We start from the raw sequence: 23,286 nt of genomic DNA on the forward strand, positions 1-23,286 counted from the left end.
CCTTTTCTTTCCTAGTGGAATATAGAGCACCAACAGCAAGCCTCCATTTCACACGGTTCTGAGCTAGAACCTTCATCTCTCGCCATTCCTTTCCCGCATCCTTCAGTTCCTTGTGCACGCCTCTTCTCCATGTATCACGGGGTCGTCCCCTTCTCCTTCTCCCAGCAGGGTTCCATTCCAAAGCCTGTCTTTGAATGTCACCCGATGGTCTGCGCAGTGTGTCTCTGAAGAGGTATGAAGAAGTATGTCCGAGAGCAAGTGTAGGAAAGGAGCTGTAAATTATTTGACAGAATTTGATAGATAATGGGATTATTGAACGACTAATTCAAGAGTGTGTTAGCAATTTAGCATTGAAGAATTATGTCCTGGAATTTATTGAAAATTTTCAAAGTTTTCAGAAAAACAGCTTCCAATTTGTGGTTGCCTATTTGATTTTTCTGGGCTTTTATATACTTTCATCTTGGAATGACTGTTTCAGTGAATGACCAACTTTTCCACATTTCTAATAATTGGACCTTTTTTCTTCTCAAGCATCGATTCAATATTATGATGTGAGTTTCCTTTATAATTGGTTATATTCCTGTCTAAATTTCTGTACTGATATTAGGTACATTTTTGCAGGCCCATTAATCAATCATTGTTGATTTTTATAGTTTAAAAAATCGAATTGATGTTGGAAAATGTAGGCATACAATAAAAATAATTCAACAAAATATTCTTGAAAACAACGGTGACCAAAAGCTGTAACACCGTAGTAACCAGCTATCGAGTGCGGGTGGAGCAGTGATTTGAAAGTAACCTGTTATCAGTACTCGTTACCAAATACTAGTTTCGGCATTCCATCGTTCAGAGTTCAGGCCGATCAACGTCACGCGTCAGCAAAGCCTGCTGCTCAGTTGTCAGTTCAGAGTTCTGGCAAGTCGGTTCATCTCAGAGATTTTTTTATCAGTTGTCATCGCACATTTTTCGACCATCAAATCAAAACACTGCCTATCTCACCATATTTCTGGTAAGTAGTATTATTGATTTGTTATTAATATTGGAAAACTGGTAGATACTATTATTTGTTAGATAAATATTGTCTCATGAAGACGTATGCAGTTGTAAAAACAAACCCTTCAATTTTGGCAAGATCTAGCTCTGAAGTTTAAAGCCAAACTATATTTTGCTGTTGTCACTTCCATTATTGCAATATTTTTAAAGATGTTTAGTTTATTATTGGTGAGAATTCAGCATTAATTCATTTAATTTAGAATATTTGCATCTCCAAAATGTATCAAATTACTTATCTTGAGCTTATCAAACTATTTACTTTTGGGTATGACTATAATAATATTCAACTCGTCATGAACTGATTTCATAAGATTCAAAATTGAGTCATTCAATATTATTTTGTATTTAATAGTATCTCATCTCTGCTAGTAGCAGAGATTATTTATTTATTTCAATTTTTATAACAATCCTCAAAAGAAATTTAATTTAAATATCCTGAAAATATACTATTTATCCCCGATCATCAATGACGTATTTATAATCTTTGAGAAACAAATTAACAAGATTTTTTTTTATAAACGATTAATCACCCATAATTTTTCATTGTCTATCCACCGTCTTTCAACTGCATGCAAAAAATTTTGCATGTTCTGTTCATTTATAGTAACATTTTATGCGCCTTTCTCACCCATGTGTCTTTTATTACCCATTATTTTTTATCTCCGTTCAGTGTTCAGGAAACAACAATAATTTTTGGCTCTCTTCCATCTCTTGTTCAGCATTCTGTTATCAGTTTTAACATGAATCATCCATCAGTTTTACTGTAAAAATGTGTAAAAGCTCATTTTGAAAATTAGAAGCAATCGCGTGATAAAAGACTATTAACTTATTTATTTCAGAATTAGTCACACATTCTTTTCCATAAAATCTCCGATTTTAAAGCTTATTTGAAAGATGTAGGACTATTGTTTATTTTTATAGATTACTCATCCCAACTTTTTCTTTGAAATGTATGACAAACTATTTACCATGCTGATATTATCAGCAAGAAATATAATAATAATGAGAGAGCTGTTTTATCTTTTCAATGTCTCGATAGTCTTTATGTGTATTTCACTAGCTTCAATTATTGGTTATATCAGTATTATTCACAACATCTGAAAAAAGATCAAGTACGGACTTCTTCAATGGCTAAATTACACAATGTTCCATTGTCATGTTCCACGTATTACCTTCATCTCTAATTAAGTTACAATCTTCCCATAACATTTATTGATATTATTTAAATTTGATATTATTTAAAACGTTCTTATTCTAATAAGTTAGGCCTAGATATTTTTAAAACTCACAAAAATCACAATTATTATTTCCCAATCACTTCATGATCATCTTGGAAGATGATTTAATATTTTAGTCTCAATATCAACCCCTCATATTAATGTTTAATTTTTTCTAATAAAACTTCCCACATCACTCAAAAACAAAAAGTTTTTTCTCAAGAATTTTTCATGGTGAATGATTTTATCTGATAAATGTTACCGTACTCTTGTAGTAAGCAACGACAAGAATATTAATCTCAATAATTATTTCATTATAATCTGATTAAATATATGTTTAAGACTGACTTCTGAGCTTCTTATTTGATCAAATTTTTCATTTACTCTTCTTCTAATTCTACTCTATTCCTGTTGATTGACTGCACTAAAAATATAAAAAAAGTTATAAAAGTTTTACAAGAGAAGTACATTGTCAAACTTTTGATGGCTGACTGACAGCTTGCACATCCTGAAGCATTTATTCTCGCTCTAAAACCTTCATAAAAGTCTGTTTTAAAGCTTCTGCTTTCCTAATTGCCAGGTTGAACTTAAACGGATATTTGCTGAGAAAATCACTGTCAAATGAGAGGTGAAGGTCACGAAAACTGTGTCAGCAACTTTCATCGCTATTTGAAAATTACTCTATTTGGAAAATTCAGTTGCTATGATAGTGTTGAATAGTATGGTTCTGTTCTGCTTTAGATTATACCAATAATTTCTGAACAGGAATAATAAAAATAAAGGTGATCTGTGTTTTCAGTGGTAGGTTACATTATTATATTGAGATATATTAGAAGCTTTTTGAATAGTTGTGTGGGTCATATTATTTATAATAAAAATGATATTTTCATTCATATATTAGGCGATATTGTGGTGGTAAGTTATCCATACTGAAAAAAAACTAGATATTGTCGAAACACAATCTATTAAAAAACAAGATACCGGTGGGGTAATGTAAAGTTCACCAGAGATTGATAATGGTGTTACAACCGAATCCGGTGTCTCGTTTTTTAATAAATCAATGGTTGGACAATATCTAGTCTTTTTATCCAGTAAGTATTATAAAATTGACTTGAATATTGTCTTGAAAGGCCCACTTGATTATCAAATTGAAACATCTCCAGACCAATTCAACAGTCATTGACCTACATTCACAGTTGGTGATGGCAGTCTAACCACTGCTAGATATTCTCAAGCTTATACACTAAAATATAGGACAGTTCTGAGTGTCTACTTTATATTTTTGTGAGGCAGTGAATTGAGCCTATTAAGGGATGTGAATGTGAAATCTTACAATACTATTATCAATGTACAAATTCTGCTAGAGCTACCAGAAAATAGTATTTAACTAATCATTTATCCTCTTTTCTAGAACAATCAATTAATAAATTTAACCAAATTTATTAATTAGAAAAAACCCATTAAATTGAATTTGCATGCCCACAGAAATAATAATAATAATTACAGAAATAAACTAATCTTAGGCCTACTACTTATCATTGTTACTATTGCTTTATCTTGATTAAAATTCAAGTGTGATTAGGCTACTCTGTTGCATATCCATACTTTTTCACTGTTAAAATTAAACTTGAATTTTAAAAAACACTTTTGGAATGATCGTCAGTGGTAGTGGATCGTCACTACCAAAGTAAGTGCATTTCACTCCAAAAGTGTTTTTTTTAAATTCAAGTGCTTTCCTAAAGATATAATACAATCAACTATACTTTAGATAATATACTATCCTACTAGCAACTTGCCTCATGTAAAAAACACTCATGATTATCTCAGACTCAGGATCAGAGGCAAAGTATAAAGGACAATAATTGACCCGATGCCAGAGAATCATATTTATAATCTCAGCACAACCCTATTCGATGTCCTTATTTTCTTATCAATCAATAATAATTTTTCTAAATAAAAATACAAGTGATTTCCAGTACATCCAGATTTAAAAGGCCCTTTATTATGATAACAGTGAGTTGTCATTTTGTTTTGGAAGGAATAGCACTTCGATCAATACTGAACCGTTTGAAGACTTTATTCTGCTCCAGACGCCAGTCAGTCTCTTACTCTATGTATCTCTTTCTCTCTTTAGTCGTCTGATATTCATTATATCTTATTCTTCTTCTGATTTAACTCATCTACCTTCCATATCAATTTTATAATCATCCTCCAGTCTCTCTCCTTTCCCTCTTATCCTGCGAGTTGCCAGTCAATCTCATATCTCATTTTCTTCTATAGACTTCTCTTCCCTCACTCTATCTTTCTATCTAATTCCCTATCTCAAACCATAATATATCTCACTCCTCCTTCACTCTTGGTTTCTCATTCTAGCAATTTGGAATTCCGCCAATACAGGCTAACTACTGCAGAGATGAAGCTCAGAGGATTCACCTCTCAAGGCCTCTCTCATTACAGCGTTTTTGTTCAGTCTTCTCTTCGCTCTCTTCTCTTTTCCTCTCTCACTAGACTCCCAACATCACATAGTTTGTGCCGATCTCTCAAAAGCTCACACACACTACTATTACAAGGTCACTCCAGTCACTTTCGCACGCCACGCTTACGCTCGCGCGCAAAATTCCCACACTCTCCCCAGACGCATTCAAAAGAGAAGAGTACGATCAAAGATAGGAGAAGATTAGGGCCAAAACACACGAGGCGCTTCTCACAGGACAGGAAGCTCTCCTATTGGCTGATTCTCGATACGCCAACTCAGTCAATGGGAGAGCTTCCTTTCCTATCTTGCCATGCCAACACGTCTGAAAAGATGCCTCGTATGTTTCGGCCCTTACACTGAGTGTATTCCTATCTTTACCAGCTTCATGTTCTTTCCCAAAAAACTCGTTTCATAATCCACAATTCATTTATAATGTTCATTTTTTACTACTACTACAGTGTCAGCATTTATTTTGTGAATATATGATTGAATTTGGTCTCGAAGGATGCAATTTGTCATTTTATAGGAGTACTAGCCGTCAGGCTCGCTTCGCTCGCCGTATCCGTCTAGCCAGGGGGCTCCGCCCCCTGTACCCCCGACTGGATCGTCCAGAAATGAGATCAGCGGGCTCGCTTCGCTCGCCTGCATTTTTCATTTGAGCATGCTTCATTCCATCAGAAAGTCAAAGTACTGAGAAAACGCAGAAAAGCTGAGAAAAACGTTGAAAAAACGCTGATTTTGGGCGTATCTTTGGTGAAATATTAAATTCACCTCATCACAAAATTTTTAGATCCTAGCTAAGCCTCTGTACCAAATTTGAAAATTTTCTGTCAATTACTTGATGAAATAACTAAAAAAACGCTAATTTTGGGTTTATCTTTGGCGTTAATTCAAATTCCTTTTGACACAACATTATTACACTCTAGTTGAGCTTCTGTACTAAATTTGAACATTTTCTGTTCATTTGTTCTCGATAAAGCTGAGAAAACGCTGGAAAAACGCAGATTTTGGGCGTATCTTTGGAAATTTTTCCAAATCCGTTCTTAGTGCGCCTCTAAAGGGCCAACTGAACGTACCTACCAAATTTGAAAATTTTTGGTCCGGTAGATTTTTAGTTCTGCGAGTGAGGCGAGTGAGTGAGTCAGTCAGTCAGTGAGTGCCATTTCGCTTTTATATAGGCCTATATATAAATAATAGATGAAACAATTTAATTTACTGTATTCCAGTGATTCAATCACACATACAGTCATATAATATGGAAGAATCGTTCAGTGTAGAATAAGTAATTTATCATTTAATTGCTTCATCTCAAGGATTTAAAGACATTTGATATGTTCTTATTTCTACGATAATTTTTATAATATCGTATTCACTGAATGAGTTATATCTTTGTTCCAGATTAAGAGCACTGAACAATTATTAACAACTCTCCAATATGGCATACACAGTAAGTATATTCATATAAGTATATTTCATCCATTATCCATTACCAGATTCTATATATAAAATACGGGTCACAGAATTCTTATAATACTGTAATAATTTATTCTGCCAAAGAGATAGTACGGATAAAAAGCATGACTAATTCCAAGGTGACTAACTAAAAACATTGCTAATAACATACTTAATTACAATCCAATATTTGAAAATACAATACAAAAGCAATCTTTGAAAATTGACCGGTTACTATTTTCATAGAGAAAAGAGAAAATGAGCCTTCATTGGTCAGGTAAATAATTTATCTATGAGAAAACAGCATATGAAGATATTCCATGGTAAAGGGCGTTTGTGTTCAATTATCAATGTTAACTCAAGCCGATAATCCCAGTACTATTTCGTGAAGCTATGTGGCGCTGGTAGTCTCCATACTGTGCCCGTTCATACACTCACACCAGCAAAACAGTAATAATAGATATAGTAGTCGACGTAATCGGCTTGGAATTTGGAACATCAACGACCTACACGGGATATCTTCTTATACTACCTTTTCTCTCGCTATTATTGAGTAAAAATCGTGTAATCTGATTGAAACCAATTTTAAGTTGTGTGCTATGTGGTGTTGAATGAACATTCTGAAGGTATGCTCTATAGGGTTACATGTGATACCATGTTTTTAAATAAGTAGCTTTTCACATTAACCTACCTGTTAGAATTCTGTTATAATTTTTGCTGTACTTTGTTGCAGCCAATCCCAACAGTTGTCCCGAAAGACGGATTCAGTGCATCTGAGGATGGCCAAGCTTTGCGAGCCGCCATGAAGGGCTTCGGAACTGACGAGGCTGCCATCATCGATATTCTCACAACCAGGACAAATGCACAGAGGCAGGAGATCGCCAAGTTCTTCACATCCGAGTATGGAAGGGTGAGCGCTTTTGTTTCGAATTAGAATATTTCAGAACACTAGGAAAAGACTAACAAAGAGTTAATAACATATAAGTGGCCAGCCTTACACAAAAAATCAGTTGAAGATTCAATTCAAATGTATAATTAATTATAATTAATGGCTCAGCATTATTGATATACAATCATACAAACACATTCAAATTTTATCAGAAAATCTCCCAATGTTCTTGGAGCTCCATCATTAAACAACATTATTTAATTCAATTTATTTTTTATTATGTCGAGTGTAATGAACAACTAGATATGTTTTCCCACTAGAAATATTGGTTATCCTACTCCTTATTAAATCCAATCAGTTTTTTAAAATGTGTATACTTTCCATGTTTTTTTACTTGGAATTATCACAATGCATTATCATGTTCTTGAAGTAGTTTCACCACTCAACCCATTTTATCTAAATCATTAAATCACATTAAACTAATTTCATTCCAACCCCAAATAATAGAGTTTTATTTTCCCAATTTGTTTTATCATATTTCACATCGAACATTCATTTCATCTTTGAAAAATTGTATTCTACTCGGAATAATTCTTCATCTTCTCTCTTTTCATACCTTCTTATATAATCTACAGCCCATTGTGGGATTTGGCCTCCTCCCCAACATTCCTCCAAGCATCTCTGTCCTCTATAAATCTTCTCCATTCTCTATAACTCATCCTTATTATTAAATCATCCCTGATCTCATCTTCCTATCGTATTCTCGGTCTGTCTTTTTCCTTCTCGAGATTATTTTCATACTTTATAAATGTTAATAGATTTATCTTATTTTTCTTTCCGAACAAACCAAATAGGTTGTTCAAATCTTCTCCTTCTAAACTGTACCCCAATTTGTGTTGCACTTTGCAGAACCTGATAGAGGACCTGAAGAGCGAGCTGGGCGGGAAGTTTGAGAGTGTGATAGTGGCGTTGATGCAGCCGCCGTTTGAGTTTCTGGCGCACCACCTGCACAAGGCGATGAAGGGCATCGGCACCGACGACCAGGCCGTCATCGAAGTGCTCTGCACCCGCAACAAGGCCGAAATACAGGAGATCGTCGACACCTACTGGCGGCGTGAGTAACACTAATCGCTCGCTTCTATGTATGTTCTAATGAGGAGGAAAAGCAGAAGAAGATAGTATTCATTTATTCATTCATTCGTGAGATAAAAAGGGAACAGGAGAAGGAGAAGAATTAAAAATGAAGTAGAAGAAAAAGAGAGGTAGGAAAAAAGGGAAGAAGAGGAAGTAAATGAGTGAGGAGAAGAAGAAGAACAATGAGATGATGATGTTCATTTATATACAAGATGGAGCAGAAGAAGAAGAGAGAGAAGAAGTAGAGGTGAAAGTAGAAGAAAAATAAGAGCTAGAAGGAAAAAGGAGAAGAGGTGGAAGAAGAGAAAGGAGACGAAATAAAAAGGAGTAGAAGAAGAAGAACAAGGAGATGATGATATTTACTTATTCATACATTCATAAAATGAAGCAGAAGAAGTAGATATAGTAGAAGAGTAATAAGAAGAAAATGAGAGTTTAAGGAGAGAAAAAAGGAGAAGAGGTTGAAGAAGAGAAAGAGGAAGAGTGTTAAGAAGAAGACCAAAAAGAAGTAGAAAAAGGTGGAAGATGTAGCAGAAGAGTGAGGTCAAGAGGAAGAGTAAGAAGAAGTGGAAGAAGAAAAGAAGAAGCAGAAGAAGACGAAGAAGATGGAAAAGAAGAAGACGAAGAAGAAGAAGAGGTAGACCTTAACAGAACGGCAAAATGAAAGATAGAAACAAGTAGTTCGACTGGGCTTCAAATGGTTAGTATGGTCTGCTGCACATTCTATGAAGATGTGTAAACCCTCCCTTAAGAATTAATATTATTCGTTCACGCTAGGTTGGGAAGATTTCATTGTACCTCCCTCTCCGTCCTGAGCATAATAGTAATATGTCTTGTTTGAATGCAATTTCTTAGTTGAAAAAGTCATAACTGTGATGGCGATTTCATATTTTATTATATTTCATAAATATGTCATATTTCATGATATCTTAATTGAGATGGGGATCTCATATTCTATTTTGTGATGATTAACACTCTGTTTGTAGGTTTAGTCATCTGAAATTATTTAATCTATATAGATTAAAACTTGACAGCAAGCTGAAATACAGGAAATTGACGATACATACTGGATAAGTGAGAACTCTCTGTTACATAATACTGCATCTTGTTTGGAACTAGTTTTTCAGTCGTAAGAAGTAATGAGTAGGCTCATGAACAGAGGTATGATTCATCGCAAATAAAAGCTCCAAACATCTCAAGTAGAACCAGAACTGATGTCTCGTCATCTAGTGTATTATTTTCTTCGTCTTCTTTGTTATTTTCTTTATTAAACAGGAAGTAAGATTATCTTTTTCTTCATTCATTTATTGGAAGTATTCTATCACAAAATTCGGGATGAACAAACCGGCATTCGCTCAAGACTATTTCTATTCCGATATAGATGAATATACAAAGAGCAAAGGTGAAGGCCGCGAGGTATAACATGACACTTTGATTCCCACAAACCAAGTTAAGTTATATAGACCAATTAAGTTATGTAACCAATTATAACCAAGTGTCACGTTATGTAACGACCTTCACGATTCGTCATGAAATTAAAGCTGGGACGCCCCAAGATTAGCCAAAATGATTTTCTATTAATATTTTTGTTCTTAGGAAATCAAAGAAGTGTGCTTTAGATCTTATATTTATTTTGATGTGATGAGTTTTACTTAATCAGTAGAGGCAGACACAAACGTTGTCATATGATGAGATCATATGGAAGATACTCCAGCTTTGAAAATGAAAGTTGAAGGATGTAGATGAAAGGAAGGGTGGAACATAAAAGGAGAAAGAATCCCACTTTGAAGCTCTATTTGAGGAATTAATGCTCAAACTGTCAGACATAAATAACCGTTATAAATAGCAAGTTAGTAAGGCAAAGAACTGAGTTTGTTCCATGATTCGTTTCCAATCTTCTATCAATAGCTTTGACTTTCGATCTCCCAAAACTGAGACAGGCTTTGGCGTGGATAAAAACTATCGAGCTGTGTTCTACTTTTTCTGCGTATTTCACGCAATATGTAGTGAGATTCAAGGACAAAAACGAATCAACCTATAGTGAGATTTAATTATTAAGTCAGTGGAAATAATAGGAAGGCATTGTTGCCACTTTTTGTTTTCCACCGCCTCCTTAAGTACGGTATATTACTCGTGTGATTCAATGCATCACGGTATACATTTGATCTGATATTGATTGTTGATTCTTATAATTAATGATAAATTCTCAAATATATTATATTTAATTATAATATAACTTGAACTATTGGTAATTACTTAACTTTATGAAGCACTTCTTTCACTTTTACAGTAGTACCAACGGTGCAGAGTTGGAAAAGGGTAGATCTATCTGCTTTTCAGATAAAGGATACCAAACCAATTTTCATCAGATGCTGACTTTATAACCTGAATCTCACTATAGACTACTCCTATTTCATTCTTATCAATTTCAAGTATCATATTAAACTACATTTTGTATAAATATAATTGAAATCAAACAAAAATACACAAATAGAAATTTCTAGGCCATTTTCAATTACTTTCTAAGGAGTCATACATTCTGCATGTTTTCATCCTACATAACACACATCCCACACATAAAACACATCCTTCATTCTGAACTCTTCAGCTCATTAAGCAAAACCTATGATAAGTTGGTTAACTGCAATTTCTATTGAAATTGTCTATGTTTGTTTCCTCATGACAGATCAAATCAAAAAACTATTAATCATATTTTATTCTTTACAGTATATGACAGACCTCTGGCAGAGCACATTTGTACTGAAACAAGTGGGGACTTCAGAAGATTCCTTACTCTCCTAGTTACTGTGAGTATGATAGAAAAGGAAGCCAATGTTGTAAAAATTCAATCATGCTGTATTCTATAGATAGAAAAACAGACCTAGTGACTTTAGCACTAAAAAGCTGAAAGACAATTGACCGACAATGAATTGAGAAAATATAGATTACAATACATTTTTACAAACCATACAAATTTTTTCTAAAGAGCGGCAGCCGAAAAAATATTTCTATTATAAATGTTGGTTGACTTTATCTCCCTGTAAAGGTAGAGTGTGAAGGGGCTTCCATTCTCTGTTTACAAGAATTATGTAAATGCAGGTGTTATTGGTTGAAAAAAATATTCCCATTATAGATTTTTTTGTTGATAAAAATATCAAAAATTTATTCAATTCATATTTTTTAGGGAGTGAGAGATGAACCAGGAGTAGTGTCTGCAGAAAAAGCCAAAGAAGAAGCCCAGCTCCTTTATAATGCAGGTATTTATTGAATATTTCAAATTTGTACGATTAGCCTACCTACATACGGTAATGGTAATGATGGTATTAATATTGCATATAATAATTAACCCTAAATCTATTAAATATCACATGATATTTTATAGAAACAGAGAGAACAATTTGTTACTTATATGTATAATCTATGATCTCGGAAATTTTTCAATTTTCCATTAAATATCACATAATATTTCATAGAAACAGAGAGAACAATTTGTTACTTATGTATAATCTATGATCTCGGAAATTTTTCAAGTGTTTGTTTCTTATTACTGCATAATAATAATTTCAAATATCCAATAAATGCACAATTTTAGGGCAGTTTTATTCTTCAAATTTTTTCTGCTGTTTAGTTTAGCTTTCATTGGATATTTAAAATAATTATAATACAGTACAGTAATAATATTCCAGCAGTTGGTTAACTGCAATTTCTAATAAAATTGTCCATGTTTGTTTCTTGATGATAGTATTTGTTGTTGATTTCCATCAGAGTTTACCTTATTTCTACTGATTATTAATTATTCACAAATCTGTAATTGACATGCTGAAATTGAACCATATGAGCCTTTTGAACAGGATTGATTCTTTCTTGATCAAACACTTGACAGTCACTAAAATTTAAGCATTTTTTCTTGCCTCAGGTGAAGGGAAGCTTGGAACAGATGAGGAGGTGTTCAACAAAATTCTATCACACGACAGCTATGAACAATTGCGGATTGTGTTTGAGGAGTACAAGAATTTGGCTGGCAGAACAATAGAACAGTCACTGAGGAATGAACTATCTGGCTCACTGTTGGATGCTTATATTGGAGTTGGTAAGTAATCTAATCAACAATTTGTAATCAGTCAAACTTGAAATAATTTTCAAATTTGATAAGGTTTCAATAGAATGAATATCGGAACTTAAAATCTATTTATTGAAAAATAGAAACTGTTATCAATAATTATAAGAATGATTTCTTTTTCAAGGAATCTTAACAGTTTCAATTGTTCCATTTGAAAATAATTTAATCTTATTGAAAGTGATGATGAATTTTGATGTAATCATCGATAAGTTGGAGCACACATGAATTTCAATATGCATTGAATCAGGATATTCAATTTTATGTTTAGAAATACAGAAGTGTTGTGTAATTATATTTGATTATTTTGTTGCATTGATTTCTTGATGATTCAGATTGGAAATTATTATGTAATAGTATTGTCTTCATTTGGTGATTGAATTAAATTAATTAAAATTTATGTGTGCTCAAAGCATTTGAATACGTGAGAAGAAATACTCGGTATTAGAACTTGAGTCAATAAATGAGAGATTAAAAATTATTATGTAACAGTATCACCTTCATTTTGTAAATGAATTAAATAAACTCATTGCAAATAAAATGCATGTGTGCTTAATACATTTGAATACGTGGCATGACGTAGGCCTACTCAGTATTAGAACTTGAGTCAATAAATGAAAGCCTTCATCAAAATAATTTCACATGATATTTGTACTCACGTACATACGATGATCACTCGTAAATGTTCAAACTGTAAAAATAGGTCAGTCTCTTCATTTATAACTTTGAAAATACTCGTATGATAAACAATAGTCACAAATCGATAAATCCATTCTAGATTTTCTATTATTTTTACATTACATTATCATGGGTTAGACTATGCATTACATTGTTCATTTTTTTTAAATATTGTCAGTATATTATTCTTCACTGATTTTTTTTTTTATTACATAAATTTTACTTTAGCTCTCTGGGCTTCACTTTTTTCAATAGTAATTAAATTTAGATCAGCTTTACTTCAAGAAATAAGTTTCAACATGAATACAAACAGATAAAGTGTAAATATTTGTACTACAACTCCAAAGAACATTACAAAACGATTTGATCAATCTATGTTTGCCATTAGTCATTAACTGACTCATATCTTCCAATTTTCTCAACAGTGGAATGCGTGCAATGTCCAGTCACCTATTTGGCCAAACAGTTGCACAATGCTGTCAAAGGCTTCGGAACTGATAACAACACACTGATCAGAATCATTGTCAGTCGCAGTGAAATCGACCTCGGCAATATCAAGCAAGAGTACGAGAGGCTATATGACAAGACACTGGAGAGTGTTGTCAAGGTACGTTAATTAGTTTGATTCCAATAACTTTGAAAAATATATTTATTCATAAACGGCTCTTCAGAATAAATAGGCGGTTCAGAACTTTAATTTTTTTAGGATGAAATAAAATCACAATATTATGTTGTCCTTTCTATTGGAAAACATATATTGTGTTCTTATTTCATAATTAAAAATCTCTATAACATCTTTGAATACTGTGTTTAACTCTAATTTTCTAGTCACTTTTATATTTTGTGCTTGAAGAAAGGAAGAAAAAAATATTGTTTATTTTCCAAGAAATTTTAAAACTTATTTAGTTCCAAGAACTTATTAGCCTACTCTTCCACAAATAAATTGAATTAATCGATGAATACTGGTCAGATAAATATTGATCCAACTATTACTCATTGATTACAATGAATAGATGTATATTATTTTTTAATTTGAAATCTATTTTGTAAAAATGAATGATTCTCAATCGTACACAAGTTAAACGGATTAATTGACTAATGAATCAGAATCAATCAACATGACTTGTTGAATTAATTGAACATTTATTATAATTTATTACTGTAAGAATAAATATACAAAACACAATGACTTGTCTTTTTGCACTGCCAGAAGGAGAGAGCCATGCGTGTTCTCTGTGAGCTCTTTAGGTCTCTAATTTTTCAGTTACTTTTTCAAGCATTCTTAACATTATAATTTATCAAATCCATGCCAATTAGTTCATTCTCACCAGAATCATATATCAAGAAGCTTTACTGTTAGTCACTAGCATCGGTATTTTATAGTTTTGTACTTGACGAATTAAAAATAAGTTATGCTAGTGAAAAAAGAAAATATTTGGTGTGAAATGTATATTACATATAAACTTATAACGATGTTAAATTTATTATCCTGAAAACTTGAGAACTTATCACATTAATAATTGAGATTGTTTGATGTGTCATATTTTTACAAGTTGAAAAACTTTAGCTATAGTTAGAGAAAAAACTGGCTTTAATGTAATATTTCAATTGATGAGTTGTTGAATAGTGATCTGAGTTGACTGTATGATAGTTAGCTGTACTTCTTTTTTATTTATATCTCATAATCTACTAGTTCAAAATTATATTTATTGATATTTCTTTTGTAATCAAATAATGCGTATAAGTATGGCCTGATTTTCTCAACCATTAAGTTATAAAATTGTTCCATAACTTTGAAATAAATACTTATGTAGGCCAACAATTTTCAGTAGTTTTTTCTTTAATTTGCAGAGTGAAACATCGGGGGATTACAAGAAAGCACTAGTAGCACTCATTGGTGGCCCATGAATCAATTGCATACAATCCAGCACAGAATAAAGCACTGTTCAAATTTTTATATTTAATTTTATGTTGTAATTCTATTAAAATAAGTTTCACGTTCAATTGGTGCACTCATTTCATCATTTGTATGTTGTGATCCATACTTTTAAACTACCTACCTGGTAATCAACTATAAAATGGGGCTTATCCAGAAATTATAATTTAAATAAATTTTGTTACCTTGCTGCCAAGTCTGGTGTAAGAGAGATAACCAATTAAACATACATTTACCAAGTGGATTCAGCTATAAGGGGCATCAGAATAGCTCCACTCAATACCCTTAGTAGAACCTTAACTTGGTAGAAACGAAAATTCTGGACAGACTCAGGTGCAGTTTCAGATTAAATGAAGCCATACTTTGTTTTTGAGTTTGATATTCTGCTTCCAGGTTTGTATACATTTTTAAACAATAGTGATTTTCACTTTTTATCATAGTGATTAGTTCACCTGTTTTCGCTTCTATAATCCCCTCTTGGAATCATTTCTAAAATACTTGAGAACTGTTGGTTGTATGTAAGGTTTAGTATGATTGTTATTGGTGTTAATTTCTCATGGACGATTGGACGAATTTCCTCATCAGTGCTTGTAATACATTTCATTCATACCATTTCATATAAACTACATTATTTCAAACTAATATTAAAAAAAAAAAACTCATTAATTTTAATGTTTTCCACAATTCATTTTCATTTCCTAGTTTTTTCAAAGCATAGAAACGCCAATCTCCATTCCTAGGTCTCATATTTCAAATAATTGACACTTTCATTAGCATATTCTCAAATTTCCCCTTCTTGTTACTACTAATCTGTGTGACAATTAAAATCTTTTTTTGCTTGGAATATTTTTTCAAATATATTTATTTATTTTATTTAACAGGGTGATGTGGATGGTGACTTCCAGAAGACTCTGCTCGCTCTGATTGGTCAATGAATTTTACAATTTCATTGTTGTAATTTCAACTGGATATTGCTGACCATTCACTAAGCCTATCAAATTAAGTATTATCATGAGTAAGCCATGCATCAAATTAATGTTGTTCAAATTGTGTAGTTCACTTGTAATTTATGTATGCTATTCAAAAGAATGAGTTCATCAGAAAGTGTTATTTTATAATATTATTTATTGTAATTCGTTCAATGTTATAGAGAGATGTGATTATTTAATAATTCACATAAACATATTTTCAGTAAATGTTTGTCTTTCTCATTTAATCCTACTAGATAAAACCTACCAACTTTCGATTATTACAAAAGCCTTTATGTCATTTTGGAGCTATGACTTCTGTAATTTGCAATTTTCAGAATGATTATTAATTCAACCACAATGTTTGAGTTTAAAGAATAACACTCCTACCATAACAAAACTTGAAGGCCAGCTAGAGAAGACTGCTTTTACTCAATCCATTACCTCCTTACTCTTTCCTTTTATAATTCACATTTTTTACTGTGCTCTTTTTTCCCTCTTTCCTACTTTAATCAATAAATGACGCATGTGTGTATTTTTCCACAGTATTATGAAGGAATATTTAGATAAGAAGGTGAATTTATATACCAGTGGGCCCCCCCTGACATTAGAAGAGATTCAGCTACTACCGTACCCCCCACCTTAAACTGAAAACACAAAGACCCGGTTGCACAAGAGCCGGTTAAATTTTAACCGTGATTGGTTCTCGTTGGAATTAATCGAGGTTAAAATTTAACCGCCTGTTGTGCAACCGGCACAAAAAGTGTCGTTTCAGTAATTCAAAACACTTCTGACCTTTTTGGGACCTCCCTTCCCAAGATTTGATTTCTAATCCCCCCCCCCAAGAATTTTAGGGACGCAGTCTGCGGTAACCCCCCTCCCCCCTGTAGGCATCTCTGTATATATATATATATGACAAAGACCTTGAAGAGGTCTTTAAGGTCTTTGATATATGACAAAATGAAAAATGTGCTCTAAAATATGAAAATGACAGCTGCTAAGAAGTATAGTCACAGAGAAAGAAATTCCTTCTATGTGGTACAGTAATTTAAATAAATTATTATCGAATACGGAATACTAATTTACTTTTTACTAATTCAATTGAAATTAATATTTCATCATAATTAGAATATTCATTAATCACAATTAAAACATTATTGGAACGATTGAATTGAAAAATAAAACTACATTCTCTTTAATGTGCTGCTAAAAAAATTCAAATCAAGCGCTGAATATAGAAGTAGCAGTTACTGAGAACAGCGAGTTAACGGTTACTTTGAGTTTGGAGATTACCTGTTCCGGTTACTGTATTGTTGTTATTGCTTTCATGCTTTGTGTCGGCGGCTGCCTTGGTGATTTATAGGTTGTGTTTACTTGTAAAAATATTGATTAAATCCTAAATACAGTTGTTTTTAATTTTATCTAGAAATTTAACAGTTATCTGTGTTACTTTACGGTTCAACTTTGATTAATTCGTGTTTGCTTGGCTACAAATAACTTGAAATAATGGTTACAAACACTGAAGACGACGATGACAGCCAAGAGGAGACTGTCAACTACAAACTTCAATATAAAAATTTAAAAAGAAAACTCAAATTCCTCATCTATGTAAGTATCCTTTATAAATAATACATTTCATTTATTTTTTGACACAGAAAATTTATTTTGAAAGAAAGACCTAGTATTGGCCCAAAATCAATAGGTATTATACTTGTATCACAACTACTGCATCAACAATGTCAAACTGTGCTATGTCAAGATCAAAACAGTACGGTACTAGCGTTTTGGCAATAATAAAATTAACAGTGTTGATCAATTCAAACATGACCAATGTTGTCTGTAATACAATTTTACCCATTTTTCTTGATCATCATTCACATTGGATACCTTACGGCATCTACAGACCTAGCCCACTTTAGACTACGGAAGCAAATTGAATTTCAGGAGTCTGTGTTGGGACACAACCAAAAAGTTATTCAGCTTTCTCTAGTTATTTGTTCAACACCATTCAAGTCTTGAATTTTTATAATAGTGATACTGCAGATATAAGAAAGCTGGTCTAAGATACAATATTTGCTTTGATTTTGGTACTAGCCTACTATCTGTAAGTTAGGCCACTCTGTAGATTTCAGGAAAGTGTTCTTACATTAAATTTACTTGGAAATCATTTATCTTTATCATTTTTTTAACTATCTAGCCATTTCTAAGAAGATTCTCGTAAATGAACTTAGGCTACTCAAATTTATATTTATTGAATACTTTTTTGTGTTCTTTGAACCTCAGGAGAATGAATGTTTTCAACAAACATTACGGTCGACGCAACGGCGCCTCTTGAAGGCAAGTCGGGACCGAAGTTTCCTCCTTGACCGTTTATTTGCACTGGAAAAGGTGGAGGCATCTTCCAGTGAAGGCGAAGAAACTGAGTCTTCTGACGATGGCGAAATTCTCAGATCTGATGCCAAGAGGTAAATTTACTTTCTTATTTCTATCATTTAATCTATTCTAGGTTTTTGTAATTTCTAAGAAACCTTTGACAAAAGTATTTGAGTCCGTGTTGTAGGATTTATGTAAAAATAAAATGTCAATGTCTCAAGATAATAGGCTACATAACTTAAATGATTGTTGAAGTTCACTTGTGAGTTTTTTTCTAGTTCGAAGTAGAAGTAAACACAGTAATAAAAAATATGTTTGTCTCAGTATCAATTGAAAACTGTAAAGTTTCAATGACCCTAAATCAGTCGTTAGGTCATTTCAGAGGCCCTGAAATTGATCAGTTGCGACCTGAAAACTCTGACACCAGACCCGAGCCAGCCAGGTCACTCGATATTATTAGTATTCATTGAAACAATATCATTGTTTCTCTCCAGACAAACACGCATCACAATCAAGACATCACTATAATAATTAACATCTACTGATTTCGAGTAGCATTTCTTATTGTTGAATTACAACTTGAAGAAATGAAAAAAAAAACAAAATCCAGTATAAAGTGAAGCTCTATTGAGGTAATTCTTTTGGTTCAAAGTCAAATATGACAAAACTGTAATGTTTGCTATAGATAGCATAGTCACGCTTGAAATCACTGCGGCTTTATAGGGATCGAGCATGTTCTTGTAATTGAAGCATCTTCAGCTTCAACAGAACTTTTGCTTTAGCTAGTTTATACTATTCCTTGAAATTATTTGAAAATAATCAATAATTGCGTACGATGGCCACCTTATTACATATTTGAATAAATATATTATTACGGTAAGAGATTTCTGGCTATTAAATATTGTATAGCTCCAATAATTCTGGTGAGAAATTATTCCATCTTGATCCTGTCTGATAATGAATAGATTACAATGATTATATTTTCAGTAGTTTTGATTGTAACGGAATAAATTTGATTTTCCACACAGAAGGAAAATGGATTTCGGTTCTAACAGCTACGGAACTTCTCTCAGCTCTGGAAGCTCATCCAAGTCTTCTGTGAAAAAGAAGAAGCCCAGCACACCCAAAGCTGCCAAACCTCAACAGAGCAGCAGTCAGTCATCTCAGCAAGTAGGCCTATGTTGTATTTCTATCAATTTCAACTCAAATTGGGGATTATTGGAGGAAAACTTTCCTATTGTACTCTACTCCTCTCCCGCTCAAATACCAAAGTCAAGGATATTATCCTTCTCATAGAACATTCAGTAGGTTCTAATGCTCTGTATAATAATCCAATATCCTGCCCTATAATAACCCAATATCATAAATTTATCATTCACTCATACAGTACATCATATATTTACAAAACATAAGTACATTCATAGAAAATTGACTGTGCATTTAATTAATATTCAGTAGGTTCTATATTATACAGTAGCTCTATGAAGTTGAGTAGTAGTACTCTATTATTATTATACTATTATTATACTATTGTACTACTTTTATACAGTAGCCTTATAACTAGCCTATATCATACATTCATCATTTTTACTCATGCAGTACAACATAATTATTTACAGAACATTGAACATTGACTGGGCATTCAATTAGTAATCCAATCTTCTCAGTTCTGTCATCATCAACACATTAATTACATACATCAGCATAATCACATCTCATCCCCAGATTGTTGAAGAATTCTGCAGTTTATAATTCATGAAATGCATAGAATAATTTATATTAACATTTATTTAATAAAACAATATAAAATCTTATAGCACCCTTTATTATTAAAAAACTTTAAAATAGTTTAACAACTAGTAGCCCATGTCAATGAGTGTTTTTAACATTTATCTATAATTCATATTTATTAATACAATTACAGATCATTGAGCTGTGATTAGGAAAGTGCAACAGGCTCAGCCCAAACCTGATCTTTTCCCAAATTATTATGATAAACTATCCAATGATATCCAATTGTGCGCAGCATGCTTACTCCTCTCCTACAAACTGTGGAAGGAGAAACTGGTTTCCCCTCCTCATGTTAAAATTAATGTCTCTCGGACTATAGGATCTTGCACTTTATATTGCTCATACTTTATATACAGTTACTTTCAGCTTAGACTTTATACACTTGAATAAATTGATACAATCGTATTTAATCTCCTCATGTGATTCGAATGTACATTAAAAAAAAACTAGTTTTCCGTTCCATTTATATCTGTCGACACGTGACACACTCTGCACTATTAGCTCGCCACATAAAAGTATGAATCAAATTAATAAGTTAGGGTGAGGGTGAGGATTACATCTATGAGTAGCTGAACGCACAGGCGCGGAGATTAACTGTCAGAAAATCACTTACAATTGAGCTACACGTACATTGACAACATGACTTATACTCCTGCTTGTAATCTACAATACAATAATTGCACTAAACTGAAGAGTTGAATGAGGCTATTAGTGTATACACGACACTCTAGTGCGAGAGTTATTACTTATTACGTTTAACATGAAGAGGGGAAACCAATTCTCCTTCCACATGGACAGTGAAGTGGAGTAGTGGAGTAAGCATGCTGCGCACAATTGGATGCTGACACAAAAGTAGGGAGAATGCTGATAGGTGGTGGGAGTGATTGGTGAAAGAAAGAGTAGACTCTCTGTCTTCGGAAAAGAGCCGTGTTAAAAATAATCTCTCGGACTATAGTAGATGTTAGTCAACCAATATTATTCACCACTAGTCAACCTCTAATTTTAATATTCATGTCATCTGAATCAAACTTGAAATTTGATATAAATTTATCAAAAATTGGAGTATATTTAGTCAAATTTTAGAAGTAGGGAGTCATTGATTTATCGAACTATTCTTTTTACAGATTCAAGCTATAAGTTCGAGTGGCATTGGGGATTCTCATACAATCTTTATTAAAGAAGAGATTGACAGAACCATTGAGGCTCGCCATCATTATTTGGATTTGGAAAGTAGTAAGCCTACTACTCTGCATTCGGAGATATTCAGCAATGAGCCTTCATTGGACAGGTAAATGATTTATCTGTTGTTGAGTATTATCATTGGAAAAGTATAGCATTAGAAGATTCCATGGTATAGGGCCAGAGTTCACTGTTAATTCGAGCCGATAGCCCCAATAGTGAAGCTATTATTTTAGTGAAGCTAAGTGACGCTGGTAGTCTCTCATACTGTGCTGTTCTTACACTCTCACCCGGCCAAAACAGTAATAATAGACAGTAGTCGACCATACTCGACTTGAGTTAACAAAAATCGGTTTGAAATTTGAAACATAAAGAACCTATATCATGGGATATCTTATTATGCTATATTTTCTCTATGGTATTATTGTGTTACATTCTAGTACTATAGATGAATAATTACAACGCTTCTTCACATTCTCATCTCATCAGATGAGATGAGATTGAAATATGCATCCTTGAAGTTTGAAAATTTAATTCATGCTGTAAATTGTGCAGGATATTTCAATTTGTTTTTACTCTTAGTCCTATTATAATCTAATATCGGGGCACCGAACTTCGCTCGTTATTTCTTTATTGATAAACAGAACACAATTCTTTAAGGCTGTTTGGTACACCTTTTTATTTTTATTTAAATTGGATAATCTTTTTCAATATAATTGTTAAGGTCATGAGAGGAAGAAAAACTGGCCACTGAAATTTTCAAGTGGTCTGATAAGCTAGTTATGGGTAGTTGAAGTGCTAACTCCGTTTTCTTTCCAGATCATAAACGGTTTCAAATTTTCCATTGTAGTTTTTTTTTAATACATTCAGTACATCGTTGGCTTTGTTTTAATATGCATTTTTTCGCGATTAAAGTCAAAATGAACAAGTCATCGAATTCACAAAAAATGATACTTTTTTATTTATGAACGATATGGGGAATAAAATGTTTTAGTTTGGAAAGATACATTTTTTTAATTTTAAGTCGAAACCGTTAATGATATGGAATGAAAACAGAATCTGGAAAGTTAGCACTTCAACTACCCATAACTCGCTTATTAGACCACTTACAAATTTCAGTTGCCACTTTTTCTCACTCTTATAATGATCCTAACAATTATATTGAAAAAGATTATCCAATTTAAATAATAAAAGAAAGTGTACCAAACAGCCTTAAAAATGATTTGGTAAGGTCTAACAGGCACAGCCCAAAATTGTTTCTTCCCCGAATTTTGATTTATACACTATAAATAGTCCAAAAAGATTGATTACACAGCTGAACATAATTCTGTCTCTCTCCAACACAGGCACACGCATCTTATGTTATCGACAGACGACGAAAATATCATCTGTTTTTTCAAGGATGAATAATTATTATCTTTTTCATGTCCTTCAGCGAGTTTTCCCAGGGATGAGACCTAGTGCAATCGAATTTTTATATCATAAACCTACTATGTTTCAAATTTCGTGAGAATCGTTAGAGCCGTTTTCGAGATCCGTGGACATATATAGCCTAACCATATAAATAACCATAAAATTAACCAAATATATAAATATATTCAGAAATTTCTCGCTTAATATGATAGGATAACTCTGAAACCACGTTCACACCTACCTAAGTTATCAACAAAAGTTTTTACTTTACAAAATATTAATACATTTTTTGTAAGTGTGTAATGTGTTTTTATCGATTTTTTGCAGTGAATCAAACGAAATATGTGATATGGAGCCATCTCCAAGTACACTGACTGACGACTGCCTCAATGTGGATATGATGCATGAGTGAAGACTTTAAATAGGCCTACTGAAAGAATTTTGATGTTCAATGCCACTTTACAATCGTCCTCTCTTTTTGTTTAAGTACTTACTTAGCGTGTATTATCTTGTAACCTTGTGTTTACTAAATATTTATTACACTGTATTATTTGATATCTATGTATTAATTAAAAAATTGTAAAACAAATATGAAAAAATCAAATTTTTC

General features: G+C 32.7%; 2 protein-coding genes across 2 annotated transcripts; both read left to right on the plus strand.

The window, feature by feature from the left end:
- Positions 1-49: 49 nt before the first annotated feature.
- On the plus strand, positions 50-15,020 carry LOC111064179 (annexin B10). The gene is made up of 9 exons (XM_022351869.2): positions 50-1,009; positions 6,145-6,193; positions 6,932-7,108; positions 7,997-8,201; positions 10,949-11,028; positions 11,406-11,478; positions 12,138-12,311; positions 13,442-13,623; positions 14,868-15,020. Exons 2-9 carry the CDS (start codon positions 6,182-6,184, stop codon positions 14,922-14,924), a joined length of 960 nt encoding a protein of 319 aa, XP_022207561.1. The 5' UTR covers positions 50-1,009; positions 6,145-6,181; the 3' UTR covers positions 14,925-15,020.
- Positions 15,021-17,209: 2,189 nt separating this feature from the next.
- Positions 17,210-23,265, plus strand: LOC111064180 (INO80 complex subunit E). The gene is made up of 5 exons (XM_039437156.1): positions 17,210-17,528; positions 18,204-18,385; positions 19,322-19,463; positions 21,209-21,372; positions 23,004-23,265. The coding sequence occupies exons 1-5, from the start codon at positions 17,427-17,429 to the stop codon at positions 23,086-23,088; spliced, it is 675 nt and encodes a 224-aa protein (XP_039293090.1). The 5' UTR covers positions 17,210-17,426; the 3' UTR covers positions 23,089-23,265.
- Positions 23,266-23,286: the final 21 nt, after the last annotated feature.

This window comes from Nilaparvata lugens, chromosome 10, assembly GCF_014356525.2.
Source record: "Nilaparvata lugens isolate BPH chromosome 10, ASM1435652v1, whole genome shotgun sequence".
In the NCBI taxonomy this organism is placed as follows: domain Eukaryota; kingdom Metazoa; phylum Arthropoda; class Insecta; order Hemiptera; family Delphacidae; genus Nilaparvata; species Nilaparvata lugens.